Raw genomic sequence first — 19,051 nt, forward strand, 5'->3', positions numbered from 1 at the left:
TTTCCCAGACCCCGGTCGAACTGTCCAACCCGTGCTAGCATGGAAAACGGACGTTAAACGATGATGATGATTATCCCTTCCTAATCCTACCAAACACAGACAATTGCCTTGTGTGGATGCAGCTCTGGTTTGGCTTGCTTTTCTGTCATTTTATCATCTACTTCATATTGACATAGATGCAGTTTTTCATTGCCAGTGATGTGGTAAAGAAATCTGTGTGTACAAGTAACCAGCTGTTGAGCGAGCAAATTGGTGATAAGAGAGCACTGGAATTTGTCTCGTTCAGAGTGTGTGGTACCCATCTACAGAGTTTTGGAGCCTTACTCTGAGTGAAGGTGAAGGGTGATGTTAACATGAGATCATCCCATATGCTGGGCCACTTCACTAGTGAATTGGTATGGATCCTTGTGGATGAACTTATTCGATTAACCTTCATTGAAGTGAGCAAGTCAGCTGCAATGTAGAGTACTTGAGATCAAATTTCTGTAATAGTACCTTCTCTGTATGCAACACAAATATCTTGAGTGACTTTGGCAGGTTTGGAACCTTGATTCGAAGAGAAGAGAAGCAGGTGTTGGAAATGATATTTTTTTTTTTTTTTTACTTGGCACTCTATTATCATGTCTAAAAAGAGGTAAAATTTATTCAACTTTTCAAAAATGATTAATAAGTGTTGTAGAGGAAGAACTGAGCTACAAAGAAATCTATAAAACACTGATAATAAAAAAAAAAATTGTATTTATTCAAACAATGCTAAGAAACAAACCATTTTATCTGATAAGTCAATATCTTCTAAGACTAAAGTGTACTCTTCTGCACTGTTATGGCCTTTGCACAGTGGTTCCCAATTCTTTTATTTAAATGAGTTTTTCCATGGACCCCTTTTAATATGCTTATCCTTATGTATATATATGAAATTTTGAATTTAGTTTACAGACCCCCTTTGTGGACCATCAGGGGTCAGCAGACCCCAGGTTGAGAACCACTGACCTAGAGGATGGATAGCCAACTATGATGAGTGTGATAGGAAAGATAGAGTAATTGGAGTGAGAGAATGATGGCTAACAGTAGAGAAGGGTGATGATTCGGTGTATCAAAAACAATCTCATATTACATGTAGAAGGGTATTACCTAAATCTCAGTTGATGGGTAATCAAATAATGAAGACAAAAGACTTGGAGTGAATAGCTTACGATCTATATCAGCAAAGTCCCAAGGTCAACATGCACAATTAATAATGATGGTAAGCTTGATGGTGAAGAACTAAATTTCATGATGAGCAAGGTCAGTTCAATAGTTTGAGAAGATGAAACAATGAGTTATGTTATGGTGCAAAGTATACTTCGCAATAGTATTTGTATGACCTGTTGTATGAATTGGAGGCTTTAATGTAACACTGCAAACATTAAAAAAAAAATGAAAACTGCACACATTCATGCTGAGGTGTTAGGGGCAGATCATGAAAATCACTTGAAAAGACAACGTCAACAATTCCATTATTCTAAAGAAAGCCAAACTCCCTTGCATGGAAGAAGTATTGGGTGGAATGAAACCTGCTGGTTTGGAGTTATCCAAAGAATGGCCAAAATACTCTTTTTACACTGGATTAGGAGTATGAAAGAGCAGAATAGACTCTAACTGAGAAACAAGAATGTATTTAAACACACCATGAGGAGATTGAAGATTTGAATTTCTACAGCTGAACCACAATGGTTCAGAAAAGAAACTTGTGGAGGAGAGTGATCAATTTTTGGCACTCAGACTCATAACTATATATTAGTCATAAGGTGGTGAGCTGCCAGAAACATTAGCATGCCGGGCGACATGCTTAGCAGTATTATGTCTGCCTTTACGTTCTGAGTTCAAATTCCGTAGATAAATTAAGTACCAATTACGCACTGGGGTCGATATAATCGACTTAATCCGTTTTTCCCCTCTGTGTGTAGCCTCTTGTGGGCAGTAAAGTAATAGATATTTCGTCTGCCTCTACGCTCTGAGTTCAAATTCTGTCAAGGTTGACTTTGCCTTTCATCCTTTTGTGGTCGATAAATTAAGTACCAGTTATGCACTGGGGTCGATGTAATCGACTTAATCCCTTTGTTTGTCCCCTCTTTGTTTAACCCCTTGTGGGCAGTAAAGAAATATGTATATATTAGTCATTATCATTGACAGCCTATGATGATTGATTTCACTAGTTTGGAACATGACAAAATGCTTCTTGCATACAATTATGATGGAAATTCTTAATTTACATACAGAACATGTTAAATTTGAATAAATATTCACAGCACCAAATGTATGCTATGAACTCATAAGAGATGCAGTAGAATCACAGTTAGATTAACAGATGAGGTCACCTTTGTGTGTGGCTTATGTGCAGGAACAATAAGCATAAGAGCACATGGGACTTGAACTCTCAAATGTCCAGGAGGCTCTCTTGAGGTAGTAGAGTTTCTTGTTACCTAGGTGACCAAATTAGCAATGGGAGTGGATGCTCTGGAAGTATTGTTTCTAGAGCAGCTGGTCTTGGTCACTGTATGCATTAATGATCAATAATATATATGATATGATATAATACATGCACAAATGAGAGAGCATAAATGAAAGAAACTGGCATTCAATACATCAGATAGGAGTTATATATATTTTAAGCAAGTTTTACTCAGTTCCATATGAATAGGATGGAAAAAGTGTGCAGAGAGCTACTACCTCTGTTGGCAACAAAAGGACTTTCTCTTAGAGTGAAAGGTAGACTGTATGATGCTTATGTACAAATGGCTATACTCCATGGTAGAGAGACATGGGCTTTGAATGCAGAGGACATGCATAGACTAGAGAGGAATGAAGGTAGTATCCTCTGCTGGATGTGCATGAATGACAGCATAAATGTGTTGAGAGATAAGTTGGGCATAAGACGAATCAAATGCAGCATGCGCGAAGAGACATGATGTGTATGAATGAAGACAGCTGTATAAAGAAGTGTTAGTCACTGAAAGTGGATGGCACCTGCGGAGGAGGGAGACCCAGAAAGACATGGAATCGAATGTTGAGGACTGATCTGAGGGTGTTGGGGCTCATGAAGGAAATGACAATGGACTGAGATGTCTGGCAATATGAGGTTTGAGAGAAGACCTGCCCACATCAGCAAACCTGAGCTCTAGAAGCATTGTGTTCCACCCACACATCACAATAAAAATTTTCACACACCCTACCGCAACAAACCAAACTCCTTTCATGCTGGCACGGGTCGGACGGTTTGACAGGAGCTGGCCAGGCAAGCTCCTGCATCATGCCAAAACAGGCACAGAAGCATGATGCAGGGGCCTGCCTGGCCAGCTTCTGTCAAACCATCCAACCTGTGCCAGCATGAAAAGAGGATGTTAAACGATGATGATGATATATTGTGTTGAAAGCTTCAATTGTATCTAAGGAAAGTAAAATTGAAATAACCAGTTGCCAAATATTCTTTATTTTGTTTGATAAATTCCATGATATTTTGATAATCTAAATGTGAAAACCTAAAAGAAAATTTTGGTTGATATTAAACTTCCTATGCTGAAATAATTTCTTTGCTTGTTGGGACAAGGAATTATCAACATTAACCCTTTCATTACCAACCCGGCTGAAACTGGCTCTGGCTCTGAGTACAAATGAGTTTTCATAAGTTTTGAATTAAAATTCCCCACCAAAACTTAGTTGCAATTTATGTTCCTAACACTAACTTAATGATAACTAAGTTATTTTACTAAATTCTTTGTTATAGTAATTGAAAGAAACACAGAGCATCTCAAAATAAATACAGTAACAAAAGGGTTAAAACTGTTAATCTTAATTCAAAAATATCTAAAATATGAAAGAAGTGAAGAAGTATTCAATGTTTTATTGACTGGTGTACAGTTTTAGTAAAACAAATTAAGAGTCAAAAAAAGTTAGTTACAATAATAAAATGCTTGACGAACTTGAACAGGGAATTACTTGAGTGATAGTCATTGCATACACATTCAAGTAAAAATACACCAAAAGCCAGTGTTCTTTTCTTTATAAAAATTCCAAAAAGAAAGGTTTTTGTGTTAAAAAAAAAAAATGTAAATAAAAAGGAAAACACATTCTTTTAGCAACCAATATCCTAACAGAAGCAAGAAACAAATTAAACCCTTGCTTAATTGTTTTAGAAGTGTAGATGTGAAGATTAAAAAATTTAAAAAGAAAAAAGTTAATTTATTTTTTTAGTGCACTTGGGAAGTGGAGGTTCTCAAGGAAAGGTTTAAAAATCACTGTTAAAACATAAAGTGATATTGAAATCTTGCAAACGGAATAAATTTAAAGCAGCTTTACTCTGATAAAGTTGGCATTTTCAAAATAAACAATTCTTTATAGTAACAGCTTTAAAAAAAGTGAAGATATTACAAAGTGTATAAAATAGATTCAATATTTAAAGAACCTCATCAGTAAGTAAAAGCAAGCTGTCGTAATAATCAATGTTATTCAAAGACTCTTTAGTAATGTAGCTGCCATACAAAAGATGATTACAATTTAAGAGTCAATATCAAGAAATATTTTTCTTTATATAAGTAGAGATTGTTTATCACATAACCAGAGTCATCATATCTTTGATAGGTTCTTCAATAATATAGCTGTCAAAGAAGCAAAGAACAACAAGGAATCAACAGTGTTGTTGAATATTTTTTTTTCTTAATCCCCATTCTAATGTCAATATGAAAGATCAATACTATAGCTGTCAGTGAAGTTTAAAAGAAAATTATTTACATGTTCATTTGTTGGCAGCTCTGCTAACTGCAGACAGCATGGTTTAATAGGTAACATAGATAAATTAAATTGGAAAGATTTAAATCATAGATCATAGTACAACCATCAGCAGTCCTAAAGTTTTCCCAGAGAAGGGTTGAGCAGTTAAGACATTATTTTTCAAAATATAAAGTGTAATCAGTTTGGTGCCTCACCACCACCTACATGAGGAAAATAAAATTTTCATACAATCAATTACATTTTATAAAATACAGGGTGACTTGCTTATGGCCTTTGCTGGCCTTCTAGACTGAAGTTGATGCAATCAATGTGCCTCTTCCACCTTTTGAAAGTCAACACTTGTGGGGAAAGATATGAGCTGGGAAGGAATTCCAGAGGGCTAACATTCTTTGGAAGAAAGGGTCGGGTATAGTGATTAAAGTGAGGCCTGTTGGAAGGAGCACAAACCCAGCCCTGCCCAGGTCTTGTTTTAATCACTGCACCCAGATTTGTTCGTTCCTTCTCGAGCCATGCCTGGCTCATTAGGGCCGGTTTCATTGGTGTATAGGTTCCCCACTTGGACGGGGCACCGGTCCGTTGCAGGTGAACTGCAAGATGCAGGAGGAAAGAGTGAGTGAAAATTGTGGTGAAAGAGTTAGCAGAAGTTCGCCATTACCTTCTGCTGGAGCCGCGTGGAGCTTGGGTGTTTCACTCATAAACACACACATCGCCTGGTCTGAGATTCGAACCTGCGAGTCCGCTGCTCTAACCACTAGGCCATGTGCCACCACACTGCACCTAGATGAGAAGAGACAGACAAGTAGGATGGGAATATTTGAATGGAGGTGGCATGTGGTTAGCTAGATCCAAGGAGCAGAGGTTATTATAGTAGTAGCAGAAAAGGCAGAGATAGGAGACAGCAGGATTGTGGACCAGTAGCTGGAATATATCTATGAGAGACTTCAGGCCGATTAGTTGAGTAGCTCTTTTCTGGATGCAGTCGCTTGGGCAACCCTGATGGCTCATCTTGGTCAAGTACCTTTACCAAACCTTGTGAATGAATCAAGAGTAGAGCAAAACTGTGAAGAAGCTCATCAGATGGACTATATCTATAATTCAAACAGTCCAGCCTAGTCATACTGTATCATACTGATTCCATTTGTGCATTAGAATAAGTGTACATATGTCTGGGATAGACTAAGCCACTTCACATGCTAATTTTCAATAAGTAGGTTCTTTAGTTGATTGAACAACTGGCCACTCACATATCAAAATTAACATCATCATCATTTTTTTAATGAAATTTTTTTAATCTTGGATGATTTGACTGAGGACTAACGAACCAGATGGCAGCACTAGGCTCCAATCTTGATCTGGCAGAGTTTCTACAGCTGGATGCCTTTCCTACCGCCAACCACTCCGAGAGTGTAGTGGGTGCTTTTACGTGCCACCGGCACGAGGGCTAGTAAGGCGGTACTGGCAACAGCCAAGTTCAAATGGTATTTTTTATGTGCCACCTGCACAGGAGCCAGTCCAGCGGCACTGGCAACGACCTCGCTTGAATGTTTTTTCATGTGGCCAGTCAGGCGGTACTGGCAACAGCCATGTTCAAATGGTGTTTTTTACGTGTCACCTGCACAGGAGCCAGTCCTAGCGGCACTGGCAACGATCTCACTCAAATATGAAAGTATATATTTATTTTTTTTTTACTTGCTAGCAAAAGTTAGATGGGAAGGTAGTAGAAGTAAGAATTTTATGGAATGCTATTCCTGTCACCAACCCTTACCTGTGTTTCAAATAAAGAAAAAAAATTTCTATTTCAGAACAATTTCAAAGCAAGGAGTTAACAAATGATTTGTTGTCGGAAAATGTCAACAAAAGTCTCCAGTTGCAGTCTAGCCACAAATGGTGACATCATCATCTACAGCTCAGCCGCAAATCATGAAGTCAACATATGTTGCATAACTAAGGTCTGTAAATATTTGTAGACACATATATGTAAAAATACTTGATTCAAAGAGAAAGGGGACCAAAAATAAATATGTACAATACAATGGTATAATTATGCGTACGCACAACTGGCAGACTTCTTTCAGTTTCCATCTGCCAAATTCCATCACAAGGCATTATTTAGCCAAAGGCTATGGGACTGAACTTGAAGTCACATAACTGAGAAGTAAACAATATATGCATGCATATAGATACACATACACACATCTGAAAACAAAATCGTCATTTCATGCCTATTGTTCAAGCTGGCAGGGATCAGGTGGTCTGATTTGGCATAGTTTCTATGGCTGGATGCTTTTATGTGGCAAACAGAAGGAATGGTCTTAAAACTTTTGCTGTGGAGTATGATATATATATATATATATATATACACACACACACACATGCAAAAACAATCATCATAGTTAGCTGAACTTACAGTGCACTGGGAGAAAAGACCTGACATTTCTCACCAGCTGAAGGAAACCAAATTTCAGGACTTGGTTCATGAGACACTAGTTAAGGGATGGCATGCAGCCTCATTCCCTACTGAAGTCAGCTACTGCAGCTTTCTAGCTGCATTGGTGCACTATTTCCTGCAGAAGATTGGTCTGGGATCCTGACAAATAAAGAAAGCCACCAAGGGGAGAGGCATGGCAGCTGAAACCAGCTGTGATTAAACAAGAGACCACAAGAGAAATCTTCCAAAAGCAAAGACTAATTCAGTCCCCACTGCCCCTTTCAAGCAAAGCATACAAGTTAAAGAGTAAAACTCTTGTGGTCCTGAGATACCTGCTGATGATACAGAAGAGTTTCCAACACTGATAGATTCAGAGAAGGTTGCAAAGCATCTCTGATGTTTTTTTCCACCTGTATATATATTAATATATTAGAGTGTTTGTAAAATAATTGTGTTTTTTCACCATTATGAAATACGAATCAACCATTCACATCAGAACCATGGTCAAGATGGGCGGGTGCTGTCTAGAAATAGTATATCATCTCTTCTATTCGGCAGTTTGTCATTCATAATCATTTCGGTAATTAATCCCATGGAGGATAAGAACTTTATGAAACAAAAGTACTGTTACAGAAGCAATGAAAAACATTTGTGAAGTGTATCTGAATGCAGTGAAATCTCATACATGTCAGCTGTGGTTTAAAGATAGTGATTGTGGCATATCCAACAAACTTTGCTCTGTTACACGATCATTAGGACGGGAAGTTCTTCTACATCTTCCATGCTCACCTGACTTAGTACCTATGGATTTCCATCTGTTCTGATCACTAGAACCATTTTATAAAAGGCAAAATATTCAGAATGAGGAAGTTGAAAACAGACTTTCAGACTTTTTTCAGGAAAAGAAATAGGTTTCTTTGAATGTGACATAAAAAAGTTACTTTCCCACTGGGCTGTGGTCATTGCAAACAATGGTGATTACATTCTTGATTAAAACTATTCAGATAAATGTAGTTTACATTTGTCCTTTCTGGTAAAACAAACTACTTTCCGAACACCCTAATACATACATACATATGTCCACTATAATTTCAGAAAGATCCCGCACACAATATAATATTTACTGAAGTTGGAAAATATCCTATTTAAATGTTGTACCATATAAACATTTCCCAAAAATACATAAAAGATTGGATAACATTAGAAAGTTAAACAAAATTCTCCATAAAAATTATAAACAAACAATGCAGGTGGATTGTGAAAGAAATACTGTTCCTAACAAATGAAAGTAATAGCCTTAGGCATTGACTTAGACATTTATTAGTGAAGCAGACAATTTGACAGAAGTGATGGCCAATATGAATTTATAATCCAGATAACATACAAACATGAAATTTTAAAAATCAATTCCTAGTCATGAGTGAAGAACACACAATGTATGCATTTTGAACAAATATTGTACAGCTTTATCACATAGTAAAAAATATAATCTCTTATTTGAAGTTTCTCTAAAATTAAACAACCAGATAATTTGTCAGGACTGAAAGCAGAAAGGTGTGTCCTGCTTGCGCACACAGACAGAGGGTCTGGCAGGAAAATCTAATGATTTTTAAAAGGTAATAAATTTAATTGACTGTGATTGGTGTTTGCAAGCTTGGTGATGTCGAGCAGCAAAAATCACACCATTTCAATAGCTGTTAAACAATGGAATGCATACTGTCATGCCTCTGTGATTGAGATATAAATTTTAAGAGTGGTAACTCAGTTACTCAAATGCAACAAAATTTTTATTTGTATTTCAATACGAGTCATCACGGATAATTGTGTAGTGGGAATATAATACCGTTGTTGTTGGTAAAAATATCAGGAAGAGGTCCAGCTTTGATTTAAAAACCCCTACATCTACTTTGTGCAAGTTCCTCAGACTCTTTGGGAGAATATTAAAAAACTGTGGGCCCTTGAAACTCAGGCTGTTGCAGTAACTGGTCTTGAAGCGTGATGGCATTGCTGGGACCTTTGGCACTATGCAGTGTCGTCCCGTTCTGGCATTGGTGTAGCTTTCAATGCTAAAATTTGGCACAATTCCTTCCAGGATCTTCCAGATATATATTACTGCATACCTCTCCCATCAAATATAGTTAAGCTGTGTACCTATTGCATAACTTCTTTCCTCCAGAACTAAATAGATGTGGTATTAGTATCATTCCAACATGTGGTATTAGTATCATTCCAACAACATGGTATCACCACCTATACAACAAGAACTCCCATGGCTTCCATACAGCTACAGCTCCTAATTCCAGATAGGAAAACATTACAAAGTTATATTCAAATTCTCTATAAAAATTACAGATAGGTAATGCAGGAAGATTGTGAAAGCCATTGTGATTAAAAGAAAGAATTACTGTCTCTAACAGGTGATGGCAATATTTTTATGCATTAAAGTTGACCATCACCATCAACATCACGATTGTCATCATCTTCCTCCTTTAACATATTTTCCATGCTGGCATGGGTCAGACGGTTTGACCACAGTTGGCAAACCAGAGAGCTGCACCAGGTTCAAGTCTGACTTGGCCTGAATTCTATGGTTGGATGTCCTTTATAACTTCCTAATGCCACCCAATGCTGGGTGCTTTTAACGTGGCTTCAGCATGAACAGTAAACATCAAAGAACGTCTATAATTTTCATGGACTTTATAAAGAAATTTTTACTAAGCTTGTAATTTTCCAGTGTTGCAAAATAATCCTAGACTTTTGTGAATATTTCCTTTGGGGTTACCTCAAAGAGAGAGTCTTTATCAATGAAAGAGATGGACTGAGCAAACTATTATAAATTTCAGCAAAGGTATAAGAATGTATGTGAAACAAGGCAGGCATCTGGATGATATCTCTATATATATAAATGGCAAAATGTCTGTGTGCGTGTCCTTTATACAAATCCACAATTTTTCAGTTAGAGGGCTCGCACTTTCTATGGTCATTCAAAACTGTCCAAGGGTGGTCATGCACATCTTTACATTTCCCCAGTCACCCTGCAAAGCCATTAAAAAATCAATAGAAGTGACTTTTTTTTGTGAATTTTCTATCCAAAACCCAAACAAAATGCCCGAAACTTGATACGCCAATTGAATGCCAGCCAGCTGTATGTGATTGGTGGGAGATTTGGACAGTACTCGCGTGTATGTGCGCATGCACGCAGCTGTATATGCATGCACTAGCACTATGACCCGGCAACGCCGGGTCATAGTGCTAGTATTTAGACTAAATGAGTAGTTACTTATGTATTCCCTACACGTTTATAAATGGCAGACACCATTCTGTACCTTCAGACAACAAAGGTTGTCAAAATCTATTGGATCTTCTTGCTGGACCATATGTATGTATGTGTGGTAAGAAGTTTGCTTCCCAATCACAAGAGTCTGGGTTCAGTCCCACAGCATGGCACCTTGGGCAAGTGTCTTATTTACTATAGCCTAAGGCCAACCGAAGCCTTATAAGTGGATTTAGTAGACGGAAACTGAAAGAAGGTCATTATATGTGTGTGTGTGTGCATGTCCCCCACCATCACTTGACAACTGATGTCGGTGTATTTACATCCTCATAACTTAGTGGTTCAGCAAAAGAGACTGATAGAATAAGTACCAGGCTTAAAAAAAAAAATAAGTGCTGGAGTAATTCATTCAACTAAAATTCTTAAAGGCAGTGCCCCAGCATGGTCAGTCATTAGATTGTGGCCATGCTGGGGCATAAGTAAAAGATATATCATCATCATCGTTTAACGTCCACTTTCCATGCTAGTATGGGTTGGATGATTTAACTGAGGTCTGGCGAACCAGATGGCTGCACCAGGCTCCAATCTGATCTGGCAGAGTTTCTACAGCTGGATGCCCTTCCTAACGCCAACCACTCCAAGAGAGTAGCGGCTGCTTTTGTGTGCCACTGGCACGAGGGCTGGTCAGGTGCTACTGGCAATGGCCGCGCTCAAATGGTGCTTTTTAAGTGTTACCTGCACAGGAGCTAGTCCAGTGGGGCTGGCAACGACCTCGCTCGAATGTTTTTTCCCGTGTCACCAGTCACCAGCACAGATGCCAGTAAAGCAACGCTGGTAACGATCACGCTTGAATGGTGTTTTTTACGTGCTACTGGCATGGAAGCCAGTCTGTTGCTCTGGCAACGATCACGCTCGGATGGTACTCTTAGCGCTCCACTAGCACGGATGCTAGTCATCAAATTTGATTTCGATATATATATATATACACACACAAACACATATATACATTTATATACACATAAATACATACATGTCTTATTCTTTACATCTGCTTATATATATATGTAACACCTATAAGATATATAAATATATATATAATTCTGGTTCATTCCCACTGCGTACACCTTAGACACGTATCTTCTGCTGTAGCCTTGGGTTAACCAAAATTTTATTTGTGAGTGGATATGGTAGATAGAAACTGAAAGAAAACTATCACATACACACACACACGTATATATGTATGTTTATATATTTGTACATACATATATGTGTGTATTTGTGTGTGTGCATAAATGTATATAGGTAAACGTGTGTTTGAGGCTCTTTGGATAGTTGTAAATGTGTATCACAATCATATAATTTGGTCATTCATTTTCACTGATCTGTGAGTAACCTATTTGGAAGTAATACTCATTCTTGAAAATAAATGAGGTTTGGCAACAGGAACAGCATCTAGTTGTAGAAAAATCTGACTCAATGAATTTTGCCTGACCCTTGCAAACATGGCACAAGTACATGCTAAAACAATGAGGACGATAATATATAATTAGTAATAATAACAAACTGAAACAAGAACTCATTACCATTTTTTCAGGTGAGTAATAGAATTGGCTGAGAGAGAAATGTGGGATTAAAAAGAATAAGGGCCGGGGGATAGATATGAGAGTATGTCTTTGAAGGTATAAATCAGTAGATTCAGCCTCTGTAGACCAATAAATAAAGCTTGAAAGGATCAATGAGATATGTAACAAAAACCATTTACCTGTATGTATATATGTGGAATTAGTTAATCCTTAATCATCTAAATTAATCATTTAGATGATTAAGGATCATTTTGTAAAACTTGATTCTTGGAGGGTAGGCAATAGCAAGCAGCAATACCTGTGTGTGTGTGGTGAGAGAGAGTATGTGAGAGTGACATTGTTAAGTTCAGATACTGAACTTTTCAAAAGTCTTGTAGAATATTACTTGTCCACTGATTAACAATGGACATGAGTAAATTTTTTTCTTAACACATACTCACACATATAATGTATGTATGTATGCATATACACAGATATGTATGTATGTGGAGAAATACAACAATACAGATATTGGAGAGTATAAAAGTAGTTAATTGCTCGTATTGAATATATCTGTCACAAACACTCTTTCAGTGGAGAATACTGCATGTCTCTTTGTTGGCCTGGTATACGGAATCCACTAGAACAAGCACTGTTATTACCATCATCAAATTCCTGGTTATTCATATCAATGAATCTGATGCCAGCTTGGTCATCTTTCCGTTGATTTCTGTTGAGTCGTTTGACTTTGGTACAAATACGATGGTAGTATAAACAGACAGAAAGGAAAACTAACAGGAAACAGACAAGAACAATAAGAAAAATCAATGTGCCACTCAGTTTCTGAGATTCCACAGATGTCTTTTTTTTACCAAATCCTGAAAAAAATTAATATAAAGGATATCAAAAAATTCCACTGTTAGAGAAATATCAGAATGAAAAAAAGCAGAAAAGTTATACATTTTTTCTTTTGTTTAATATTAAATAATATAGGCGCAGGAGCAGCTGTGTGGTAAGTAGCTTGTTTACCAACCACATGGTTCCGGGTTCAGTCCCACTGCATGGCACCTTGGGCAAGTGTCTTCTACTATAGCCTCGGGCCGACCAAAGCCTTTGAGTGGATTTGGTAGACGGAAACTGAAAGAAGCCCGTCGTATATATATGTATATATATATGCGTGTGTGTGTTTGTGTGTCTGTGTTTGCCCCCTAGCATTGCTTGACAACCGATGCTGGTGTGTTTATGTCCCCATTACTTAGCGGTTCGGCAAAAGAGACCGATAGATTAAGTACTGGGCTTACAAAAGAATAAGTCCCGGGGTCGAGTTGCTCGATTAAAGGTGGTGCTCCAGCATGGCCGTGGTCAGATGACTGAAACAAGTAAAGAGAGTATTGTAATTTTCATCAACTATATTGGCACAGGTATAACTCTGTACTTAAGAAATTTACTTCCCAATTTTACCAAAATCTGGGTAATCTATATGAAAAAAAACAACAAAAAAAGCCCAACTTCTTTGTTTTTCTTTTTTTTTACAATATCCAGTTTCATACTCTGACCAAGAATTAACTAGGTATAAATGATCATACATCATGGTTTCAAAATTAATGTTAATTTTAAAATTGCCCCATGAAGTTTGATACCTACACTATACACTGTGTAACAAAAGTTTCATTTTCTTTTTATCTTTGATCAGTAAGTGTTATATCTTATTTGCTTCTATCTAGAAATCAAAGGAAATGACTACTATTCCCTTCAAACTTTGCTTTTGTGACCCGGACATCAATGTTTTGAAACTGACCTATTTTCCATTGCAGTTCAGACGGGTTCAGCATTGAGTTGCTGAGGCAGAAATATCATTATAGCAAATATTCTGCTCAATACCAGAGATTTGCTTGTCAGTTACTTGACCTTAACCTCTTGAGCATTTCCCTTAGTGGCTGACAGTAAGTGCACCTCTGATCATGTGCAGGCGTAGTAGGGGAGCATTATAGTCATGTGCCAAGAGGGATTCTTTGGGGTTTGAATAAATGTAACAAAAGCAAATTTTGAAGGAAATATTAGCTATTTTTCATACTTTCTAAGGGTAAGCAAATAGGAAAAAAAGCTGCTACCCAAGGACGAAAATTGTGTTATGCTGTGTTATAGAGGTGAAACATAGATTAGAATTAAAAATAAAGAAAGAACTCAAACAATAATAATTCACCTTCATATGTGCAGTTCTTGTGTAGAATTGGGTCACCAACAAAACCAGGAAGGCAGTCATCACAAGCAAAACCAGTAGTATTACGAAGGCAATGCATACATGCACCTAAAGAAATATAAAACACAGATATTTTCTTTTCACCTTCAAAGACTGTAGAAAGGAAATGACTACTATTCCCTCCAAAGTTTGCTTATCACTTGGTCAGGATGTATGAGCTTTTAATAACGTTTAACACAATAGATTTGGACCAGGCTGAATTTAACTATGTGGCTGCAAAACCACTTTAGCCAATCTTCTGACAAACCATCAGTGTGTCAGTCTGTTCTACAAGGCTTTATGTTTGGTTCACTTTTATTCTATGTTTTTGTACATTATTTTGTCAACACTCGTGAAAAATCTGTTGAAAACATGTGTTATTTGTAAAACTAAAAGTGAGCGAGTGATTTTAAGATAGACTGTTTGAACTAAAACAATATCAGGATGAAAGCTTGGTTGAATATCAGATACAGAGGAAGAGTTACAACAAAATTCCTAAATTATAAGAATATTAATAGAGATGCAGCACGAAGTTTTGTCAGTGAACAGGTCGCGGTCTCAAAGCGACGAAAATATTTTGACAAATTAAATTTAAATGTTGAAGTGAATCTAACGGTTTTTGTGTGTTTCTTAAATGGCTTATAAACACCTTCCACGCTGCAATTGCTTTCGTTCCAGCACACAATCTCAGATCAAGTCACTTGCTATGCAAGTACATCTCTATAAGAATATTATATGTCAGAAAATACAAACATTGCCAATAGTAACAAAGGTGAAAAGCTTAAAACCTTACCAGTGCGGGGATCGCAAATCTCGGGGGAGTTAAGGTCAACATTGTCATTGCAAATGCACTTGGCACACTTGTCATAATACGAGAAGTAGCCATTGTCACAAACTTCACAATTTTTACCATTATAACCCTTCTTACAGTAGCAAGTAGCTACTTCTCCCACTGAAAGAAAAATAAGTTAAAAAATAATAAGTAGTGTAAGAAAAATTAAAGCAATATAATAAAAAAAAATCCATTTTAAGACAAAAAGATTATTATTATAAAAGTTCATTCTTTTAGTTGTTTCAGTCATTTGACTGCAGCCATGTTGAAGCACCGCTTTGAAGGGTTTTAACTGAACAAATTGACCCCAGGACTTATCTTTTAAAGCCTAGTCTCTTTTGCCTAAATGCTGAGTTACAGGAAGGTAAACACACCAACACTGGTTGTCAAATGGCGATGGGAGGACAAACACAGATACAAAGACACACACACATATATATACATGTGCCGGTGGCATGTAAAACGCACCAACCGATCGTGTCCGCTGCCAGCCTGCCCTGGTACCTGTGCCGGTGGCACATAAAAAGCACCCACTACACTCACTGAGTGGTTGACATTAGGAAGGGCATCCAGCTGTAGAAACACTGCCAGATCAGACTGGAGCCTGGTGCAGTCTCCTGGCTTCCTAGACCCCGGTCGAACCATCCAACCCATGCTAGCACAGAAAACGAACGTTAAACGATGATGATGGTGATGATGGGCTTCTTTCAGTTTCTGTCCACCGAATTCACTTGCTTTGGTTGACCTGAGGCTATAGTAGAAGATACTTGTCCAAGGTGCCATGCAGTGGGACTGAACCTGGATCCATGTGGTTAGGAAGCAAGCTTCTTATCACACTGCCACGCCTTTACCTATGTGCTCGTGTGGTAGTATTTTACCAAATTAAAGTCTAGACTTGGAAAACAAAAAAGGCTTGAAAATATAGTCAAGTGGGCAAGTGTTTTCATAACATTGAGTTGACCGATGCCTTGGGAGATAAATTTAGCAGGTGGAAACTCTGTGGAAGCTCATCCTGAATGTGTGTGCGTGTAAATTGGTCCACTGAACAATAGCTTGAAATATCTAAGTGATGAGTAAGTGGTGAGCTGACAGAATTTTAAAAGCACCAGCAAAATGCTAATGGCATTTCATCCACCTCTATGTTCTGAGTTCAAATTCTGCTGAGGTCGACTTTGCCTTTTTATCCTTTTGGGGCCGATAAAATAAGTATCAATTGAGCACTGGGGTTGATGTAATCAACTGGCTCTCTCCACCAAAATCATTGGCCGTGTGCCAAAACGTGAACCCAACATTTAAGTAACAAGTTATGTCCCTTTATGATATTCATTAAATATAGATAGATATACCAAAGTACAAGGAACAATGTAATCAATCATAACAGTTGACAGTGGTGCTCCAGCTTGGTTACAGTCCAAAGACTGAAATCTGTACAAGAATAAAAAAGAAATATAACAAAATTATCTCTGTTGTTGTTAGCAATTTATCTAGTCACATTCATTTCCATTCTGAGTTCAACTTGCACTGAAATCAAGTTTTGTCTTATATCCTTCTTTAGTGTCAACCAAATAGGGTATTAGTCAAACACAGATGTAGATTAAATCACCTTATACCCTCCCACAAAATCTGCTCACATGTCTGTATAAGAAATCATTGTAATATTTAGTGTTCAAATTACACAGGGGTTGAGAGCCTGCTTTCTTTATTTCCAGAGTCGACATACAGGAGTAGATTCAGTTGATTAGATACTCCCTACAAATTTATAATTTTGCCCCAAAGTATGAAATCATTATTATAAAAGGTGCTAGAACAACAAATTATAGGAAGTCAGATTAATATTCAGTTGTGTCCCTTTTTTGTTTTGTGTTTAAAATTCTGTTTCATTCCTCGTACCTCAGCAAATAATAATTACTATCATATCAGGCACAACAATAATAATTCTTTCTACTATAAGCACAAGTACTTATTTTATTGATCCAGAAATTTGAACTCAGGGTACATAGCTGGAAGAATCGTTGGCATTCTATCCAGCATGCCAACAATTCTTCCACAAGATATTTTTTGCCAAGCTAGCAGAATCATTAGCACAATTGATACTTGATGAAAAGCAAAATCAACTTCAGCGGAATTTGAACTCAGAACGCAAAGACAGACAAAATACCACTAGGCATTTTGCCTGGCATACTAACGTTTCTACCAGCTCACTGCCTTCTGAAGCATAAATATTGTTATAGCAAATATTCTGCTCAATACCACAGACCTGCTTGTCACTTGCTTGACCGTAACCACTTCAGCATTTCCCTTCGTGGTTGACAATATGTGTGTCTCTGATCATGAGCAGGAGTAGTGGGGGAGCATCATAGCCGTGTGTAGAGAAGGATTCTTTGGGGTTTGAATAAATATAACAAAAGTAAAGTTTGAAGGAAATATTAGCTATTTTCCAAATTTTTCTAGGAGTAAGCTAATAGGAAATAACAGTTGCTACCCAAGGACAAAAATCATATTACACTGTGTAACGGACAGATTAACAGATTTGGTTATGTCATTGCTGAAGAAGAAAACTGATATAAAAAAATGGACTTACCTAAGGTACAAAAGAAACTCGAGTCTGATTTGCAAGGGCAGGACAGGCAATGGCCATCTTTTTCATAGAAAAAGTGCTTACATTGATGACAAAACAAACCAGTGTATCCTTCCCGACAGTGACATATATCTAAGGAATTCAGGTCACATTTCTCATCGCCAGGTTTAACTCCAGGAGGGTGACAAGAACAAACTGAAATATTAGACAATGTCAGATTTTGAAATAAGAGCAATTGTGTAAAAGTGAATGCCAAACAAAGAAATATATAAAAAAAAAGAAAGAAAAAACTTCAGAAATAAAGAAGAAATGTGTAATTATTAAGTATTTGGCTTACTGACAAATTACTAGAAACAAGCCTTATATTTGGCCACATCATATCTTGACCAATTTCTCTAAGATATTATATCTATAGTTTTAAAATGAATAAGGTTGTTTCCAAATAAGGCAATATTTACCCATGACCAGACATATAATTCAACGAAATTATCCCTAAGTCAGCTTCTACATGCCAGGATCAGATGATTCCTGTTTGTGCCACCTACCACAGCAGCTCCCAGACAGTCCTTGGAACAGTAAGGCTAAAGTCAACCCCCCACCAACAATTCCACACTCTAGAGGATTCAAATCAGGAGAGTAAGAGAGTCAAATGATCATAGAGAATATTGTGATCTTGGATTTAATTTGCCCTCTCCTCATAACATAACATTTGTATTAGATGTCCCTATGCACCACAAGTGAAAAAGTGAACTTCACAAACTTGATCTGTTTAGTAATGGCTTTCATTAACCCGCTGGAGTCATTGTTAATGATATCCTGGGCTTACTGGATGAACCCAGCCATCCTGGAGACATCTGGCCATTGAGAATGCTTCTTTCTTTTGGCCTTGATAACACATTCTCATCAGAGGTTCCCAGCTCTTTTCTCACCCTGAACACACAAGACTTAGCCACATTGAAAAACCAGTGATCTCCAAAGGACTGTAATCAGTAGCTAGTGTCATGAGTATAGTGTACCTTTTTATTTCTCAGTTAAGATCGAAATCTGCCATATTTATGATGTTTATATGTTTGTAAGTGAGAAAGTCAAATTTGACACACACCATGTAACATTACATCAGACGATCTTCCATTTATGGCCTATAAATTCGTTCACAAGTACTTATAACATTCTGCATAATTTACTGCATGTTCAAGATGCCATACTGCAGATTATTGGTAAGTTCCCAACAAGCTAGGTCTGTGATACTATTTCTACTTTCATTTATGCCGCATGTTTAATTTCTGGCTGTAATGATGGGCTTTGGCCTTGGCACATTATATGAAAATGAAGTCTTAAGTGGTGTGATCCAATGAGCTTTTAGGATTTATA

At 37.3% G+C, this 19,051-nt stretch overlaps 1 protein-coding gene and 1 long non-coding RNA gene across 2 annotated transcripts in view; one reads left to right on the top strand and one right to left on the bottom strand.

Moving 5' to 3' along the window:
- The first annotated feature begins 74 nt into the window (after positions 1-74).
- On the top strand, positions 75-18,255 carry LOC118765333. Its single transcript, XR_005001172.1, has 3 exons — positions 75-485; positions 17,463-17,464; positions 18,245-18,255. It is a non-coding gene; the product is annotated as an uncharacterized LOC118765333 (long non-coding RNA).
- Positions 11,654-19,051, bottom strand: part of LOC115215530 (laminin subunit alpha-1) — a 28,541-nt gene continuing 21,143 nt past the window's right edge. Inside the window, exons 4-7 of the mRNA XM_029784715.2 lie at positions 17,684-17,875; positions 15,064-15,222; positions 14,235-14,339; positions 11,654-12,909 (exon numbers count right to left, since the gene is read on the bottom strand). Of these exons, the coding sequence (XP_029640575.1) occupies positions 12,608-12,909; positions 14,235-14,339; positions 15,064-15,222; positions 17,684-17,875 (758 nt within the window). The 3' untranslated portion in view covers positions 11,654-12,607. The remainder of the gene's footprint in view (positions 12,910-14,234; positions 14,340-15,063; positions 15,223-17,683; positions 17,876-19,051) is intronic.

Source organism: Octopus sinensis, linkage group LG1 (assembly GCF_006345805.1).
Source record: "Octopus sinensis linkage group LG1, ASM634580v1, whole genome shotgun sequence".
NCBI classification, from domain to species: domain Eukaryota; kingdom Metazoa; phylum Mollusca; class Cephalopoda; order Octopoda; family Octopodidae; genus Octopus; species Octopus sinensis.